We start from the raw sequence: 19,855 nt of genomic DNA on the forward strand, positions 1-19,855 counted from the left end.
TGATAAGCCTGCTTCTTATTCCACAGTTCCTACAGAACATGGGCATTGTGGATGTTATTGACTGATGACAGGGGGGTTGTAGGTGCACATAATAGATGGATGGGGTAGAAAGGCAGAAGGGAGAGAGAAAGAGAGAGAGATCACTGGTCCCTCTGCTTCAGTATTGTAAACACTGACTGGCAGCAGCTCTCCAGGGTTTTCAAGCAGGGGACATTCCTATCCCTACTTGGAGATACTGGAGACTGAACCGGGGACCTTCTGCATGCAAAGCAGATGCTCTGCCACAGAGCTACAGCCCTTTGTGGCTTAGGCCATGTTAGACGTTGGACAAGACTTGCTTTGATTTTAATGTGTACATAAATACTGGGCCCAGAAAATTCTGTTGGCACCCCATAGCTTGGAGTGAGCCCTGACAGAAAGAACCAGAGGTCTCTCCCCCAACACACACACACACTTGCATTTACATGTATAAATTAACATATGCAGACTGTATATAAATTTGTGCCAAAAGTCCTCTACGTACCTAGCAACAAACTTACACCTAAGCAGAGATCTTGTTATCTGGGTGTATAATTCAGCAACCCATCAAACTCATCTTGCTGTTTTGTGAGATTCTACAGTCAGATCAATGTCAGGGCAAGGGAGGAGAGGCTGGATTAGAACAGGAATTATAATCTCCGGCCGTCACTCCGATTTTACATGTTCACGCTGCTGGCATGCAGGCCATCCCCAAAGCACTCACCTGAGCAAGGAAAGGCATGTCGAAGCTCCCTCCATTTAGATGGATCTGCTTCTCCAAGTGGTAGAGCCAGCGCTTAAGCTCAGACCTGTTGGGGCAGTAGACTGTCAGGGGGTTCAGCAAGGGACCTAGAAAGGCGAAGGACACAAGGAAGGCACGTTAACAGGTTGAACATACAATGCAAGACGGGGGCAGGATGGTCTTAAAAAACCCTGCCAAGGGAGCTTGGGGAGAAGCTAAGCTTGAGGATAAGGTGTGGCACTTCCAGGCGGTTACTATTTCTGAGTGGGGTTCAATCATGTACCAGAAAATTCTCTATTTTTCTTTCTTTGTTGTTGTTGTTTTCTGTAAAAGGTAAAGGTAAAGGGATCCCTGACCATTAGGTCCATTCGTGACCGAATCTAGGCTCTGTGGTTTAACCCACAGCGCCACCTGCATCCCTACAGTTTTTTCTGTATTACTTACTTAAACAAAATAAATAAATAAATAAAATTTGAAAATAATAATGAAAATTTAGGCTGCAAATTACAGCTGGTTGGGAGCCCACCCCGCAGAAAGATCAGACTTTTTACGATAAGAGAAGTGACAGAAAATTGCAACTTGGATGGCTTTAAAAGAGGATTAGACAAATTTCATGGGAGGAAAAGGCTAGCAATGGCTGCCAGCCCTGGTGGCTATGTTCTATCTCTCTGGTAGAGGCAGCAATCCTTCTGAATATCAGTAGCTGGAAACCACAGGAGGGGGAAGTGGTTGTTGCACTCAGGTCCTGCATTTGCGTTTCACATTGGGGCACCTGGCTGGCCACTGTGAGAACAGGGTGCTGGACTTGATAACCTAAGAAGAGCCGGCCAGATCAGGCCAGTGGATCACCTAGCCCAGCATCCTTTTTCCACAGTGATCCGGCAGGCTCTTCTTATGTTCTTACAGACTGGAAAGTATTTAAAAAAAAAAAAAATATTTATTAACAGTTTAAAGACTACAAAAGAAAGAAAAAGAATTAAACAAAACAATACAATACAATACAAAAACAAAAACACTACATAACACTAACACTAAAACATTGAATTAACAAAACAAAACAAACACAATTTAAAACACATCCAATAATTTCAGTATCTTATCTTTCATTCGCTTGTTTCCACGACCTCCTCACACCTCCCTTTTTGTATTCCACTTCAATTAACTATTTCAGCAATTCCTTTCCATCTTCCTCTGTTTTCTGTCCTGTAATTTATCTTAACATATTCTAACCTTATTTTTTCCCTTTAATACATTAATAATCTATGTGTACTTAGTTCCTTATAACATTTCTGCTAAAGCCATATAACTTCATTCCAACATTTTTCTAACATTCATTGATTTTACAGTATTTCTGTAAATAATCTTTAAATTTTTTCCAGTCTTCTTCCACCGACTCTTCTCCCTGGTCTCAGATTCTGCCAGTCACAGACTGGAATGTATAAGGGTAACTAAAGGTGACTCTTGCTTTGCTGCAATGCTGTCTAACCTCCCCACCAGCAAATCAGAATGAGATTGCTCCTTAGGTAGCCCAAGTTGTCAAGCCTCCCTGCAAACAAATCAGGATTAAGGTTCAGGTTGTCCAGAGGCGCCCACTGAGATAATAAACTCAGGAAATTACATGGTAGAGCACTTCCTGGCTTGCACTATTACCATTACATCTGCACAAGTTGCATAACTGCAGGATCCATCACATTCCAATCTCCCTGCATACTGAGAATCAGGACCGTGGCCACATTCATAACCATACATGCAAAACACTGTGATACCACTTTATAAACAAGTCACGGCATATCTGTAGCTTCCTGCTAAAAGCCTGTAACATTTTCATACCACAACTTTCATACCACATTTGTTTTTAGCTGGGCACACATAACTGGTTCAAAACACAGCAAGGTTTCTTTTTAATGCTGCCTTTCAAATAGCATTTGCATGCCCTTTGAACACCTCGGTACAGTCTGCTACCTTTCCATGTTGCCCGCTGCTGGTCCACACCAGCAGGTGAAAAGGGGGCCAGGATGTTTCCATATGGCTTATTTTTCCAAACTAGATGAAAACTGGTTTTGGGGAGAGGGAGGGAGAAACGCACAAAACACAGTATTTCTCAAGAAACTATAGGGTAGATGTGGACTGTGAAAAAACAGGGTATGCAGCAGCCTTTGTTGAATTATAGCCTAAGTATGCTCTTCCATGTGGCAATAATGTGGTAGCACTGGGTAAGAATCAAATGATGTGTGGGTGATCCAGTATAAACCCACCACTAAATGCCTGGCTGGAGTTGGATCCTGTCCTCCCAGCTGCCTCTGCCTGCTGCAGCCGCTCACACACCCTTGTCCGGTCATTACGATAAGCGCCAGAGCAATATTAACCTCCCACTTCCAGTCTGACCGATGCTCAGCTACCCATCATTCATTGCCCCGCCTCTTGTTAAAACAAATACCAGGCACGCTTTGAAACGACCTGAATGGCAGTGCTTGGAGCCTTGCGATAAGCTGACACTCAGCAAGCCGTCATAACAAATCATTATCAGCAGAATGAGTACTTTGGCCTTCTGGGGAGGTTTCTGTGGCAGCGTGCTCAGCGCAAACACTGATTAATTTGGCTTTGCAATATCTTTGGGAGTCAGGGAAAAATACAATTCAGTTTATGTGGTGCCAACTGGGGAATTGAAGCAGAGAGAAGTGAGGGTATGTGTCTGCTGTACTGCTGCAATGCTATGCCTTACAAGAGTATATAAATTCTCTCGATGTATCGGCACCGGCTAGAAATGTGAGAACTTCAGCAAAATGTTGCGGCATAGAGTGTTCCCGTTCAGTGTTCCAGCCCACCAACTAGTTGTGCTCTTTCCAATATACTCCATTCCATTCTCCCCCTAACAGATGCTCAGTATTCTGTGGCAACTGAACATGCTGAGCCATCACTGAGCTACTTAGGGTTTTGTTTTGGTTATTTTTTCAGTGGGGAGTTGTCCCGTTAGCCTTATTTTCCTTAAGCATTTTTATTATGATTTTTGTTACACTACAGCACAACACAACATTATGGAATTATACCATAACAAGGGCATGGTAAAAATAACTCCCAGTCATAGATCTGCTCTCCTTCTGGCAAGACCTGGGTTCAAATCCTCACTCAACCATTAAGTTCACTGTGTGCTCTTGGGTCAGCTGCTTTCTCACCGCCTAGCCAATTCACAGGTTTGTTGTGAGATTTTTCCTGCTTCACCTGGAGATCATAGTTATGGAATGGTAGAGATGGAAAGGGACCAAGGGGGTCATCTAGTCCAACCCACTGCAATACAGGAATCTTTTTGCTCAACGTGGGGCTTGAACCCATAATCCTGAGATTAAGAGTCTCATGCTCTACTGACTGAGCTACTGCAGTCGTCTGCTCATCTTCCCAACCTACCTCAAGGCTAGCAGAACAGAACTATTCTCCTTTCATCCCTGGAACTTCTCATGTGAACTTTTTTTTTTCTGCTAGGGAAATGAGAACACCGCCCCACCCCCCCTTCATTTTCATTTTCTAACTTTCTTTTTCAAGGGAATTGCCCTTAAGGGGAGGAGGAGGAGGTATGCCTTGTGATTTTTTAGATTGCAGAGGGGAAAAGTTCACACCCTCTCGATGAGCCCAGGTGCTTATTAACACAGTGCCTGCAAAACCTCAGACTGTACCCAATTTCTCAAGCCCATTTTGCATATCGGGATGATTCCTGAATTTGGGCAAGCGGCTGCAGCCTAGTGACTCAAAACCTATGTAGGTAGTGTGCCGTCATCTCTCTACCCCTGCTCCTCCCTCCCAAAGCTCAAAAATGGATTCTTCTCCCTGCCTTAACATGTAGCAGAGTCTCTCCATGACCTGTTTGAATTTAGAACTAAGACAGAGGCTTCATACAGGCCATACAATTTAAAAGCACATGACTTCCCCAAAATAATCTTGGGAAATGTAGTTTGCTATGAGCATTGGGGATCTGTAGATCTGTGAGGGGTAAACTACTGTGTATTTGTTTGTTTGTTTGTTTGTTTGTTTACAAATATTTATATTCCACTATTCATTTAAAAAATAATAATCAGAATGGTTAAAGAATTATATATGAAGCCATAAAATAAAAGCTACACAAAAAAAGTTAAACCTCAAAAATCCGCTACATTATGGAAATATGTGTACTTAATTGACTGCATACAAGGGACGCGGGTGGCGCTGTGGGTTAAAGCCTCAGCGCCTAGGACTTGCCGATCGAAAGGTCGGCGGTTCGAATCCCCGCGGCGGGGTGCACTCCCGTTGCTCAGTCCCAGCGCCTGCCAACCTAGCAGTTCGAAAGCACCCCCGGGTGCAAGTAGATAAATAGGGACCGCTTACTAGCGGGAAGGTAAACGGCGTTCCGTGTGCTGCGCTGGCTCGCCAGATGCAGCTTGTCACGCTGGTCACGTGACCCGGAAGTGTCTGCGGACAGCGCTGGCCCCCGGGCCTATAGAGTGAGATGGGCGCACAACCCTAGAGTCTGGCAAGACTGGCCTGTACGGGCAGGGGTACCTTTACCTTTAATTGACTGCATAAGCCTGATGGAATAGAAAAAAAATTCAGATGGCATTTAAATGTTGAAACAAAGGAAGCGTGCTGAATATTTATTGGCCGAGTGTTTCATAATACTGGGCTGATGACACTAAAGGCTCAATTATTTTTGTTGTCAAATGAGCCTCGCCAACTCAAGGAACAACCAATGACCTCAGTCATCAAGCTGGGATATCAGGGTTCAGGTGGTCTTTAAGGTACCCTAGACCTGAGCTGCTCAGGGCTTTGTTTATTAATGCGAGGGCTTTGAACCTAGCTGGGTAGATGGATAGTCAGTGCAGTTGTTTAACAATGGTATCTCATGTTGTCAGCCAGATGCCCCCATCAGCAGTCTGGCTGCCACATTCTACACCAGCTTGCCTTAGTATTCTCTACACTGATTGGCAGCAACTCTCCAAGTTTTCAGGCAAGGGGCATTCCCTGCCTACCTGGAGTTGCTGGGGACTGAACCTCGGACCTTTTGCATGCAAGGCAGATGCTCTACCACTGAGCTACGTTCCCTCCCCAAGAAGCGTGACTTCCTTTTCCCAGGGGCTCACCTGGGATTTGAACCCAAGAGCTCTCATACCCAAAGCGAGAATCATACCCCTAGACTAACAAGACTACAAGCAGATGCTATCAGGACAGCCAAGTTATGTGGCCGTGTCAGTCAGCCAACCCTTCCTGGGACAGCAACCTGTCTGTTCAGTGGCTCCAAGGGCTTAGTCATTCCTGAATTGCAGCAACTGCTGCTCAGCTACCAAGAATGATTGTTTAAAAGCAGGAGGTAGTCAGAGAGAGAGAGAGAGAGAGAGAGAGAGAGAGAGAGAGAGAGAGAGAACCCGATAAAGATTGTGGACTCCAGACAATGGCCGATGAGTGGGTGTCTTGGCACTGCCTGCCTACGTGCTTCCAGGCCAGATTTGTTCTGGCAACAGCAGCTGGAATTCAATGCCTATGTCTTTGGAGAGGTCCAACATGTCCAAACTAAAGGCCCACCCAGACTTCCTTTTCTGCCACATTTCTAGGCACAGGCCTACTCTGTAAAGCTCCATGTTTCGGCACTTTTATTTTTGCCCCAATGCTTTCCTTTGAAAACCCATTCTTTGCCACTAAATCGAAGCAAACAACAGCCAGCAGAAAACCCGAATTGCCATTTGTTCAGATTCAGCATTAAAGAGTGGTTTTTCTGGAGAAAGGGGCAACGCAAAAAAAGCACTTGGGTGGACCTGTGCCTAGAAAGCACAGGGTAAAAAGGAAGTGTGAATGAGCCCTAAAATAGTAGCTGTCAAATTGTGGGGCTTAGAGAAGATATAGCATAGCTTAAAAGTGGCCGGTGGAAGTCAAAGTTAAAAGGTTGGCTAGGAACATAAGGCAGTTAGAAAGAACCTGCAAGGACCAATTCAAGGTGCTCATGTAAGTGTTTAAATGACTTAGGCCCCAGATATCGGAAATACATCTCCTTCCCTACAGACCTTGGGCGGTAAGCTATTTTTGGTTTTGCTCGTTTTACAATTGCAAAAGTTTTGCAGCACAACCCCAAATTGCCCCGACACACACCCTTTTCAGCCCTACTGACATCAGCTATTCTGTAGGTTCCCACTTGGCACTGCAAAAGCATTTCACCACCACCATCTATTCTCTCCCACTTAAGAAAAAGCACCTCCTATGGAAAGCATTCCACAGTCACCACAGAAAATGATGTCATACCAAAAATAGGTACGTCAAAGAGTGGCTTGCTCTCACCTGTAATTTGAAAAGCATGCATCTCCTGTTGGGCGCCCTTTGGGTTTTCAAGCTCGTTCAGCTGAATTTCTCTCAGAGGCACCAAGCCCTGTGAAAAGAGAATGTAACAATCTTATATCTGTCAACCCAACTGTGTTGACCAAAACTCCCCTTTTAAATCCAGAAGTGTATCAGAATGGATTCAGGCTTTGGTTGGATGGCGCCTTGTACACCTCCTTCCAGCAACTCCTGCAGCACAAGCTGCTGCTAAACATATTGCTCTGCTTTCCTTTGGACCACCAACAGTGAGACCGAGAGGGGGGTCTTGTCATCTGGGCAGCCCAAGGCCTCCATACACACTGCCCAGGCTTGCCCCCCCCGCCCCCGGAGAGGGCACTTCAGTGCTGCTGATGCAGCGGTTTGACTTCACCCCCAGAGGTGTACTCCATTGTCTCTCGAAACAGATGGGTGCCAACAACGACGACTTCCAACAAAGCATCCTGGCAACTGCAGCATGTTAAGGGTGCGGAGGGTGGCGCTGTGGGTTAAACCACAGAGCCTAGGACTTGCCGATCAGAATGTCGGCGGTTCGAATCCCTGCGACGGGGTGAGCTCCCATTGCTTGGTCCCTGCTCCTGCCAACCTAGCAGTTCGAAAGCACGTCAAAGTGCAAGTAGATAAATAGGTACCGCTCCAGCGGGAAGGTAAACGACATTTCCGTGCGCTGCTCTGGTTCGTCAGAAGCAGCTTAGTCATGCCGGCCACACGACCCAGAAGCTGTACGCCGACTCCCTCGGCCAATAAAGCGAGATGAGCGCCGCAACCCCAGAGTCAGCCATGACTGGACCTAATGGTCAGGGGTCCCTCTACCTTTACTAAGGAAGCTGAGGGTAGCTAGGAGATCCTGACGAACTACGGTTCCCAGCATTCTTTGGGGGAAGCCAGGACTGTTGAAGTGGCATAGGATGCTTTAAATATATGGTACAGATGTAACGACTGGCCCAGTTCCTGTGTAACTCTAGCCCAAATCACAGCTATGTGTGAGCAAGTGGGGGGTGGCGTGTAGTCAGAGCAAAAACTGTGACTGCCTTGCTCCTTCCCCAGTCCTGCTGCTGCCTTGCTACCTGGAGCTAAACAATGATTTGGCTTAGTATTACATTCAAAACTGGGCTCGTGGTTTTTTATCTTCTCCAGACAAACCATAAGCAGCAAACCAAGAACAAACTCTGGTTACAGCTCATAGTTTGCCTGGAGCAAAACTGCAGGCAAGCTAAGCAGCACAGTGGGCAGTAGTGTAGTGGCAAATTCAGAAGTGCACAATCCCTTTCATGATAGCCGCAGCCACAGCCCTTCTTGGATTATACAATAAATCTTACAATTATACAATTAGGGATGCTATGCAACAATCAATGCAGATCTCCGTGTGTTGCCATTCTGCTAGATCTATTATTTTCTGTGCATGTGTATGAGCAAATGATTTGGAGTGCTCCAATATATTCCACTGCATGTTAACAGAATCAGGATACACTGGTACCTTGGGTTACATACGCTTCAGGTTACAGACTCCGCTAACCCAGAAATAGTACCTCGGGTTAAGTACTTTGCTTCGGGATGAGAACAGAAATCGTGCTCCGATGGCGTGGCGGCAGCAGGAGGCCCCATTAGCTAAAGTGGTGCTTCAGGTTAAGAACAGTTTCAGGTTAAGAACGGACCTCTGGAACGAATTAAGTACTTAACCCGAGGTACCACTGTACAATTATCTTGAAACTGAAGCACCTGGCCGCTTTCAGTTTTCCCAAAAGCTTAGCTTTGGAGCACACAGGGGCTGAAAAGCTCCCCTTCTGCGTTGATTGGGCATCTCTAGGGTTCTGTACCATTTTTTTAACACAGCTCTAAGATGCTAGAGACAGGGACCTGCCTTTGTGAAGCCAGATAACTACACCAATCAAGTCAGAGGCAGGAGCGAAGCGGCTGCGATTTTTAGCTTTGAGTACCTGCAAGCTTGCTCGCTCATGCTTAGCCATGGTCTGGCTTAGTGTTCTGTAAAGACCAGGCCATTCTGTGCAAACCAGACACATGAGTTATTCCCACGATGGTATCTATTTGAATAATGACCTGATGCTACCCAAGAAGGAGGCCTAATTGACACAAACAGTAGGGGAGCAAATAAAACTGTTATGGACTCTTTGCAACAGGTGACTCATTGTGATTCAGCCTGAAGGACATTGGAAGCTGCCTTGTACAGAGTCAGACCACTGGTCTGTCTAGCTCAATGTTGGCTACACTGGGTGGGAGGGGGTGGAGAGCCTTTTCCAGCCTGAGGGCCACATTCTGTTTGGGGCAACCTTCCAAGGGACTGGGGCCAGTGGTGGGTGGGGCCAGAAGCAAAAATAGTAGCCTGTAAAAGCTACTTTTGCAAAGTAGGCTCACTATCCTCCACCTTATCAGAGTTCAAGCACACATTTTAGCCAGGCAAAAACACTTGGGCTGCTAAGCAGGGCCACTGAGATACGATACGATACGATATTGTCATTGTCCCTTGGGGAACAATGAAATTGAAAACTACATAAAACTACATTAAAACTACATAAAACTACATTAAAACTACATAAAACTACCAGAAAACTACATAAAACTACATAAAAGCTACATAAAACTGCTACAAAACTACATAAAACATTCAAAACCCCCTAAAAACTCTAAAACCCCATTTTAAAAAACACTATACTACAGAGACCCCTTATGCTGCGTTTAGAACCAGAATTGCATTAGCGTAGAAACTGTTTTTCAGACGGCTAGTCCTGGCCTTTATAACCCTATACCTTCTTCCAGAAGGCAGAAGCTGAAAGAGATCATTTCCGGGGTGTGTACTATCATGTGCTATCTCTGCCGCTTTCTTATGGCACCTGGCAGCATAGATTTGATCTAAGGTGGGAAGAGTGCACCCAATAATTCTCTCTGCAGTCTTTACAACCCTGGATAGCATTGTGCGATATGGCATGGAAGAATTTTGAGGGTCAGATAGAACCTTGGGCATGAGGTTCGCCACCTATGCTGTCATCTGATGTTTATGGTCTGTGGGTCAATATAAACAGAAATAACCCTAATGGCAATTTCAAATGAAAGCACAGGATACGTAGGTTTTGTCATGCCACAAAAAAATTGGTTCTCAAGTAAATTCCCCACAATGCACTGGGACTCCTCTCCCATGGGTCCACAGAAGAAATAATTCTCAAAACAGCTACTCTCTGTGCAAAGACAGGTCAATCCACTTTACAGTAGTTATTTGGAAGACCATGACCAGGCAGAATGGAAAAGGCATGACTCAGCAATGTCAAGAGAGGTCTGGGGAGGTTTCGTGCCCTGAATGCACCCACAAAGGCAAGAGGCTTTGAGATCCAAAAGTGCTTTTCCCCTTGTCTTGGTTTGCTGCATGATTCACAAGCATGCAGTGACAAACTCATTTGCCTTGGATAACCAAGGGAAAGAGTAAGTCATTGCAGGGATTGTTTATCTGCATCTCTGGCAGAGGGAACTCAGAAATGATTTATTTATTCAGATTTATGCCTCTGAATACCAGTTGCTGTGAATTGCTGGTGGGCAGAGTGTTGCTGCGCTCATGTCCAGCTTGCAAAGCTTCCCAAAGGCAACTGGTCAGCCACTGTGAGAACAGGATGCTGGGCTAGAAGGGCTACCAGCCTGATCCAGCAGGCTCATTTGCATTCTTATGATGTGTTAAAGAGTCTGCCATCCTTTACCTGATAGGTGAGTCCATTTGGACCGAGGGATTGAAAATAGAGGTAAGCTTGAAAGAGCTCCAGGTAGCAGTCGTTCATCTCCTACAACAGAATGAATACATTAAAAAAATGTATTTCCAGGGGACAGAGATCTTTAACATTATGTACTTCAAACATGCCTTCTGGGATTGAAGGAGACTTAAAATTAGTAAACATTTAACGCTCTAATAGCATAAAGAGAAGGAGGAAACTATACACAATTCAACAGAAAGGAGGAGAAAAGGGCAGTGTTTAAAATGTATAGTGTGGCCGAGGGCCTTCTGGCGGTTCCCTCATTGCGAGAAGTGAGTTTACAGGGAACCAGACACATGGCCTTCTCGGTAGTGGCACCCGCCCTGTGGAACACCTTCCCTTCAGATGTGAAGGAAATAAGCAGCTATCCTATCTTTAAAAGACATCTGAAGGCAGCCCTGTTTAGGGAAGTTTTTAATATTTAATGCTGTATTGTTTTTAACACTCGATTGGGAGCTGCCCAGAGAGGCTGGGGAAACTCAGCCAGATGGGCAGGGTATAAATAAATTAATAATAATAATAATAATAATAATAATAATAATAATAATGGCCCAATGGTGTGTATTAAACATACAGGGTCAGCTCAGGACATCCTACTTGATTCAGTGATCCTGATTCTGCACCACTGCTTAAGCAATGCCTTGCTGGATCAGATTCAAAGCCCACACAGTCCTGCATCCTTTGCAAGAATATCATAAACTAACAGGCACTAGACTGGCCATTCAGAAATTTAGGCTCTATCTGTATTATATGCTGAAAGCGGTACTATGCAGTCTCGAACAATCATAGCTTCCTCCAAAGTATTCTGGAACTGTCATTTGCTAAGGGTGCTGAGAGTTGTTAGGAGACTCCATTCCTCTCCCAGAGTGGTTTAGCAATCAATCCTTCTTCCCAGGCAACTCAGAATTGTAGCTCTGTGATAAGAATAAGGGCACCCTAACAGCTCTCAGCAGGACGCGGGTGGCACTGTGGGTAAAACCTCAGCGCCTAGGACTTGCCGATCAAAAGGTCGGCGGTTCGAATCCCTGCGGCGGGGTGCGCTCCCGCTGCTCGGTCCCAGCACCTGCCAACCTAGCAGTTTGAAAGCACCCCCGGGTGCAAGTAGATAAATAGGGACCGCTTACCAGCGGGAAGGTAAACGGCGTTCCGTGTGCTGCGCTGGCTCGCCAGAGCAGCTTCGTCACGCTGGCCACGTGACCCAGAAGTGTCTCCGGACAGCGCTGGCCCCCAGCCTCTTAAGTGAGATGGGCGCACAACCCTAGAGTCGGACACGACCGGCCTGTACGGGCAGGGGTACCTTTACCTTTAACAGCTCTCAGCACAAGCTATAGTTCCCATCATTCCTTGGAAGAAGCCATGGTTGTTTAAAATGGCACGATAGTGCTGTACATGTACAGTTTAGAATCTTGTATCTACACAGCCTTGGCGTTACTTCTCTCAAAGCAACTTTTGGCATCTGCCTTCCCTCCTCTGCAGAACTCACCTGACACTGCTGAAATTTAAACTTGACCTTGGAGTAATAGATAATCTTCCCCAGGTTCCGCACCACAGTCTTCCTCCTTCCCTTCTTGAACAGGTTTGGGAAACGCTGGTCAAAATTTTCCTTCTCATTTTCCTGGCTGGTGAGGTTCTGCAAAAAAAAAAAAAAAAAGGTTAGAAATATAGCATTTTTATTAAGATAATAATAACTAAAAAGTCAAAAATGGTTCATCACAACAGATTAAACCCTTAAGAACCAGCCAGGTTTGGTTTTTTTTAAAAAAAGATGGCATTCAACAAACTTTTACTCAGAGTAGGCTCATTGAAATTAATGAACATGACAAAGTGAGATCCATTAATTTTAATGGGCCTGCTGTGAGTAAAGGTTAGTGGAATAGGACCCAATGTGTTTTGACACAAATTTTTTCTTTGGTGACTATTTCCTATGAATGTAATTTGTTTTAACTAATTTTAATACTGTATTTTAAATGGTTGTATCCTGCCCTGGAATATGCTGTACTGAATGGAATCGGTATGTTTATAAGCGCCACATAATACTTGCACCTCATCTGTAAGAATTTATTTTTTAGTGTGACAGCACCAACCCTTTGGAACTCCCTGCCTATTGATATCAGGCAAGGTGCCTTCACTGTATTCTTTTCAGCACATGGCATAGACATTCTTATTTAGACAAGCCTACCCATATATTTAGAAAGTTCATATGAGCTTTAATTTGTTTTATTCTAATCTACTGTGGTTTTAACTTTCTTCATGTTTTAAATTATGGTTGTAAACTTTTAGTGACTCTTTTACTGCTTTATCCTTTCTGTAAACTGCATTGAGGCTTTTTTCTACAGTCAAGCGGTATTTAAATCATATGAAATAATAAGACTAATGGCAGGTAATAAATGTATATTTGGTTATTTTTACAGTGACTTTATTTTGGTTAATTGCTGTGTAATTTCATGTCATTTCTCAGTTGGGTTGTATAAGTTCTTTTGGTGATTTAATTTAACGAAAAGCTTTTGAAAACGGAAGGAGGGGGCCAAAAGAACCAGCAATCTTTTTCTTTTTTGTACTGGCTTCCCAACTGGTAAAACTGAGTTTAGAACTAACTGTACATTTAAAGCACTATGATCCCATTTTAAACAGTCATGGCTTCCCCCAAAGTATCCTGGGAAATACAGCTTGCCAAGGGTGCTGAGAGTTCTTCGGAGACTCCTTATTCCGCTCGCAGAGCTACATCCCCAAGTCTTCTGTGAAGAGGGACTGATTGTTAAACCACTCTGGGAATTGTAGCTTTGGGACGGGAACAGCAACCCCCCCCAGCAACTCTCAGTACCCTTGACAAGGATTCTTTGAGGGAAGCCATGACTGCTTAAAGTGGTGTGAATGTGGCCTTCAGTTAGGAGTCTAAAAGCCAAACACCACTGGACTCCATTCTTTAATGTGTTGCCTGCTGAACTGCAATTACAGTGGTACCTCGGGTTACAAACGCTTCAGGTTACGTGTTTTCAGGTTGCGGACCACGGGGAACCCGGAAGTACCTGAAAACATTATGTCCGGGTTTCGCCGCTCGTGCATGTGCAGAAGTGCTAAATCGCTCTTCACGCATGCGCAGAAAAACCAAATAGCGTCACACGCATGCGCAGACACAGCGCTGCAGGTTACGAAAACTGCGGGGTGCAGACGTGCCTCCATCACGGATTACATCCGCAACCCGAGGTTCCACTGTACTGAATCTCACACATGGTGCTAGTTTCATGTGATGTCAGTCAATGCAGATCATAGTGAGCTAGATCAGCGTTCCCCAACCTTTTCCCGACCGTGGCCCCCTTCCGACCTCGTTTCCTTCCTGTGGTCCCCCATGGGCGTAGCCTGGGGGGCAGGGAAGAAGCTGCCCCCCATAAGTAAAAACCAATACAAATCTGAGGTTCTGCCCCCTAACAAAAATCCTGGCTACACCCATGCAACCCCGTCCTACCAGTAGAAAGGTAGCTATTTAAATGTTCTGTTTGTAAATAGAAGATGTTTTATTTATAATTTTTATAATTTATACAAAATACAATTACATAAAATGATAGGAACATAATGAAATATTGCTGAAGCAGAAAAACAGAATCATGGAGCTGGAAGGGACACCAAGGGTGATCTTTCTAGTACAACCTCCTGCAATGTAGGAAACTCAGCTAAAGCATCCATGACAGATGGCCACCCAACCTCTGCTTAGAAACCTCCAAGGAAGGAGAGTCTAAAACCTTGCGAGAGAGATCCATCTTCCATGTATTATAAAAATTAAACAACACTTATTTGACCCCAGTTATTTGATACAGATATAGTAAACCTCCAGATATAGTTCTGAAGGAAGATGAGGACAAAAAGGTACACACGGAGTTCTGTATCTCTGGGAGAATTTTAAAAAGCAAATGGTCCTCACCGACCTGGTGCGAAAAGATCTTGTCATGTGGAGGAGCCCTGGCTTCCTAGATAAAACACTATAGCCCCACACACCCTTACCTGGGAGTAAGGCCCACTAAACTCAGTGCAGCTTTCTTCTGAGTAGACAGCTATTTACTAGATGCAAGTCAGTAGCACCACACAACCCCACTTGGCTGAGTACTGGGGTGGATTTCACCCCGCGCCTTGCAGAGCCGGGCAGACGCTGCCAACGGGCCCAGCACTGGAAGCAACAAACAGCTCTGGCTCACCCAGCCCTACCCATTGCCACCCTACCACTACACTTACTGACCTGGGGGTTCTGGATTGCGGACTCTACCAGTCAGAACTGGAGCCTCAGCGATCACCGTTTCCTGCTGGAAACAAACTGCTCCAAGAAAATGCACATGGCAGAAAGGAGCGCTAGGCCCTGGTGGGCCACCCCCCATAGCCAGCCAATCAGGATTTTTTTAAAAAAATGCTTTTTCCCTTTCCCCTTCTCACTTCCCTCTGTCACCACCTAGCCTCCTGCTGTGGCCCCCTATTTATGTGATTGTCATCTGTGGCCCCCTTGGCATATCCTGGGGGTCCCCAGGCGCCATATATAGCCGCCGACTGGGAAACATTGAGCTAGATGGACCAATAAGGCAACTTCCTATGTTCCAATTTTCTCAAACCCCCTAGAACCAAGAGCCAGCCCAGATCAAGGGAGAGGTAACATTCTCGAAACAAAAAAGCTGGCAACCCTAAATGCATCACAGATGCCTTTCCTAAAGGACAAGTGGTCTGGGGTGTGTGTTTGTTGTACAGTCTCCATGCCAGCCAAGGATTTAAGGCTTGATTACTGCAACCCAGACTCTCTGCTTACAACCCTGGAGAGGAGTCAATGAGGGGGCTTAAAAACAAACTACGACTAATCTCCTCCACATCCAGCATTGTGATTAACCCAGCTAAGTGGCTTAAGAAGGTGCTAACTTAATTTGAGCCCCAAAAGTAGAGGTTACCAGACTTGGGTGAAAGTCAAGTCCTGCGGCTGAGCTGCAAGTACACCCCCCCCCTTCCTAATTCTTTGAACTCAGCTGCTTGTACAGCTCTTGCTTTTCCTTTTCAACCTGGACACAAATCTTTACATGCCCATTAGCCTTTATATGCTAAATCTTTACATGCCCCCACAACCATATTTGATCTGATTTGAAAACAGAAGCCATATGAAGACATCCACACCATCTCTCCACCCACTGGTATGGGCAAAAGTGGGACACTTGGAAAAACATTCAACCGCACTGATGCATTTGACAACATGCAAATGCAATGTGAAACACACTGAGGGGGCAATGATCTTGCTGCCTTTTAAGCCAGTAATGTGTACACATGTACATATGGTGTTTACTGGTGATCTGTCTACAGGGATGTTATACGGCAAGCAGCAGTCACCCCATGTTCATCCTGATTTACTTGCTGGGTGTTTATATGCCTTGCCATTAGTTATTCATCCATCCTTTTCAAAGCATTTCTCCATCACTTTTCAAACAGCAAAAAGATATGCAATTTTTAAATTTTTATTTGTTGTTCTAGAGCACCAGAGCTCTTTAATCCATGCTGAATGTGCAAACCTGAAGTTCTGGTATGTGACTCAATCACTCCCGCAAACTACAGACAGCCTGGAAGCAGCCTTATATAAAAACAAAGCAACTTTTAAAATTCCTGGAGGAATATTGTCCTAATATATTGGGATCTGTATTGGGATTTGTATCACGCGGATGACCATTAAGGAGTTGTATTATCAGGCCACTGGTCCATCTAGCTCACACATTCTACACTGACTGGCAGCAGCTCTCCAGCGTTTCTAGCGGGGGGCATTCCCAGTCCTACCTGAAGATGTCAAGGACTGAACCTGGGACCTTTTGCATAAAAAGCAGGTACTCTTACCTCTGAGCTATGTGTGGCATTTGATCATGGGGGCCCCCACCAGTCTAACATGGTACAGTCCAGATAGAGCTTTACCATCTCGTCTTGTGTTTGCTTGCAAGCACTAAGGTTACGAACAACTCAGAATTTAAATCCCTCCTTGAATAATGTTTGCACAGACACTCAGTGCTGATGGCCACTGTTTGGGCAAATGCAGACTCAATTAGCAGCTTTTTGTTTTGTTTCCAAGAACACAAGCAGAACACAAGAAAAGCCTTGCTGGGTCAAGCCAATGGCTCATTTAGTCTATCATTCTCTTCTCCCAGTAACCAAAAGAGGCCTGTGAGGAAATGGATGATTTTTAACAACTCATTCTTTTCTTCAGCATACATACACATTCATTTTTGACCCACAGGTGACTCTGATCAAACAGGTTGGGGAGGTTTTTGAAGAGCCTGCAAAACCTGTTTATCCAGGACTGAGGACAAAGATGCCTCTTGTTGTACAGCTTTCAGCTGTCGTCCATCTTCCCTTGTCAGAAAGCATCAGTACTGTACTCCCTTCCCCTCCGTCAAACGCATGCAGTGAAGCTAAGTAAAAGCACCAACTAAAGTCCTAGCTTCAAAAAGGAAAAAGTCTTTTGCAGCCTGAAGGAGAACGTGGGATCAAGTGGCAGGCAGATAGCACAATCCAGGCAGGGCAGGGCCCCGCAGTAGTTAGCCAGTTCTAATCCATATATGCCTGCTTTCTAATAACTGGTGCCAACAGAGACAGCTGCATGAGCCCCCTTGATAGATGAAGGCTCAGCAGTTATTAGCCAGACCAACATTGCCCTGGGTGGTGCTTTGGTTAGCTCACTTCTCAGGAATGGGCCTTCACCTCTCTGCAACAGCCACTTCAGAGACCCGTCAACAGCTAGAGAGGAACCAGTTAACTGGTGACAAGGTGCTAATTACCCACAAGCCCTTTTTATCTTGGGTTTCTCTGACATTAGCTGGGCCTAATTGGATCAAGACATCTCAAAGCCTACGGACAGATAACACCCTTTGGGCTGCAGGATTTGGTGGTATGCAAAGGAGAAAACATCTATCTATGCCTTAGGACCTCCTAAGGTATGGAAGGTAGCTCAAGCAAGAATGCAAGAGGCATACGTTATCTTTTGCTACTAGGTCAACTTCCATCAATGCTGAAGGTTGCTGGCCTTTGAGCATCACTGAGTGCTTCCTGACAGTTATTGCTTTTAGGCTGGATACAATCCCTCCCAATCAGGAAAGTGATGAGGAGGTGTGGGGTAACATTTGCTTTATGTAGTGTTGTCTAACCTCTGCACAAATAAATTGGAATGAATGCTCAATAAATAGCCAGTGTTGTCTATCCTCCCTGAAGACTTTGTGCAAGCAAACCAGGATAAATCCACAATGAACACGTCTAGATGTGGAGCCAGAGCTTCTCCTCATACAATTGGAAGCTTTCTAAGGGTCAGCTCACATGTTACTAGAAGAGAGGTGGCTGCAAGCATCTCTTAGTATTTTCAAAATACTGTATACAGTAGATGAAAGCCAGAAGCTTATGCATCTCTGCTACACCAAGTTTCCACTGATTCATAATTTACATTTACCACTGCTGTGGGTGGTAGGACTCGAAGCAAAAACAAATACAGTGGTACCTCGCAAGACGAAATTAATTCGTTCTGCGAGTTTTCTCGTCTTGCGAATTTTTCGTCTTGCGAAGCACGGAACTGCACCTCTTCAAGCAATGCACCCGGTTTTAAGAAAAAGGAAACAAACTTGCAAGACGTTTTCGTCTTGCGAAGTAAGCCCATAGGGAAATTCGTCTTGCGAAGCAACTCAAAAAACGAAAAACTCTTTCGTCTTGCGAGTTTTTTGTCTTACGAGGCATTCGTCTTGCGAGGTACCACTGTAGGGCAATCCTGTGCATATTTATTTGGAAGTAAGACCCAGGGTCAGGGCTGATGCATACTTGAGGGTCTACTGGGCTTCCTTAGTAGAGGTTACTGGAGCTGTGGCTCCTCTGATCAGCACCAGGCAACTACCTTTTATACGTCCTGAAATGCCCTAAAGTTCATGAAAGGGATTGTGGGAAATTTAAAATGGTGACCAATCAACAGTGAGAGTGGCAGGCGGCGGGATTTGAAGAAAGGCTCAGACAGCATCACTGGTAGGCTTTGCCAGACACTGAGGCCTGGCAGCTGCCCCAAGGCCATTCAAAATATAAAAGAAGTAATGTGTAACAGCTCTCTGTTGCTGAACGGATTGCAAGCTTTGGAATCACACTGAATGCTTCTCCAGGAATATCTGCCCTTATAACCAGAGCAAGAGAGAGTTAGTTAGCTACCTTTCCGTTCAAGCTGTCCTGTGGGAGACAGATTAGAATCTACAGGGCATCAGTGAGCATGTTTCTGGAGATGGGAACTGCTAAGCGACAATTAACGATTTCACCGAGGGGCAATTAAAGTGAGGAGAAAGAGATTAAATATTTGCTGCTGGGTTATTGATCACCTGCCAACTCTGAGACAGATAAAAGGGGGGGGGGGAATGCAAGCCAGTCAGGACAAAGCTGTTGTGAACACAAAGGCTCAACTGGCAGGGAGGTTTTCCCAGATAAAAGAGATATTGGGGCAACCGCCCCCAACTGCAATTTTGGGGAACTGTTTGGTTGTAGGAAACCGAGCTTCAAATCTTTGCTGAGTCTCAAAGTTCACTCAAGGCTCATCCACACTCACCTTTGTTTGCACTTTCTAGGCATTTTTTGTTTTGGTCCTGGCGTTTTCTCCAGGGAAAACCACATTTTACTGCTAAATCAGAGCAAACGGCAATTGGTTTTCCGTGGATTGCTGTTTGCTCCAATTGAAAGGTAAAACATGGTCTTTCCTGGGGAAAGTGCCAGGACAAAAATAAAAGCTCAAACACAGACCTGGAGAGCCCAGACCTGTGTCTAGAAATGTGGCACAAAATGAAGTGTGGATGAGCTCTCAGTCGGCTTAGGTGAGTCGCCCTCTCTCACCCTAAGTTACCTCAGAGGATGGTGCTATCCAGATATCCCAGGAAAGGCAGGAGAAAAACATGAAGGAGCAAATTCAGAATCACAGAATTGTAGAGTTGGAAGGCACCCCGAGGGTCACCTAGTCCAACCCCCTTCAATGCAAGGAATCTTAACAGAAGAGATTCTAATA

At 45.1% G+C, this 19,855-nt stretch overlaps 2 protein-coding genes across 2 annotated transcripts in view; one reads left to right on the plus strand and one right to left on the minus strand.

The window, feature by feature from the left end:
• PERM1 (PPARGC1 and ESRR induced regulator, muscle 1) overlaps positions 1–19,855 on the plus strand; it is a 126,944-nt gene that overhangs the window by 99,933 nt on the left and 7,156 nt on the right. The window lies entirely within an intron of this gene.
• The window catches only part of PLEKHN1 (pleckstrin homology domain containing N1), a 57,966-nt gene that overhangs the window by 20,507 nt on the left and 17,604 nt on the right, over positions 1–19,855 (minus strand). The window contains exons 3-6 of the mRNA XM_053400819.1: positions 12,323–12,469; positions 10,789–10,869; positions 7,052–7,139; positions 743–867 (exon numbers count right to left, since the gene is read on the minus strand). Coding sequence (XP_053256794.1) covers positions 743–867; positions 7,052–7,139; positions 10,789–10,869; positions 12,323–12,469 — 441 coding nt within the window. The remainder of the gene's footprint in view (positions 1–742; positions 868–7,051; positions 7,140–10,788; positions 10,870–12,322; positions 12,470–19,855) is intronic.

This window comes from Podarcis raffonei, chromosome 8 (genome assembly GCF_027172205.1).
Source record: "Podarcis raffonei isolate rPodRaf1 chromosome 8, rPodRaf1.pri, whole genome shotgun sequence".
Lineage (NCBI taxonomy): Eukaryota > Metazoa > Chordata > Lepidosauria > Squamata > Lacertidae > Podarcis > Podarcis raffonei.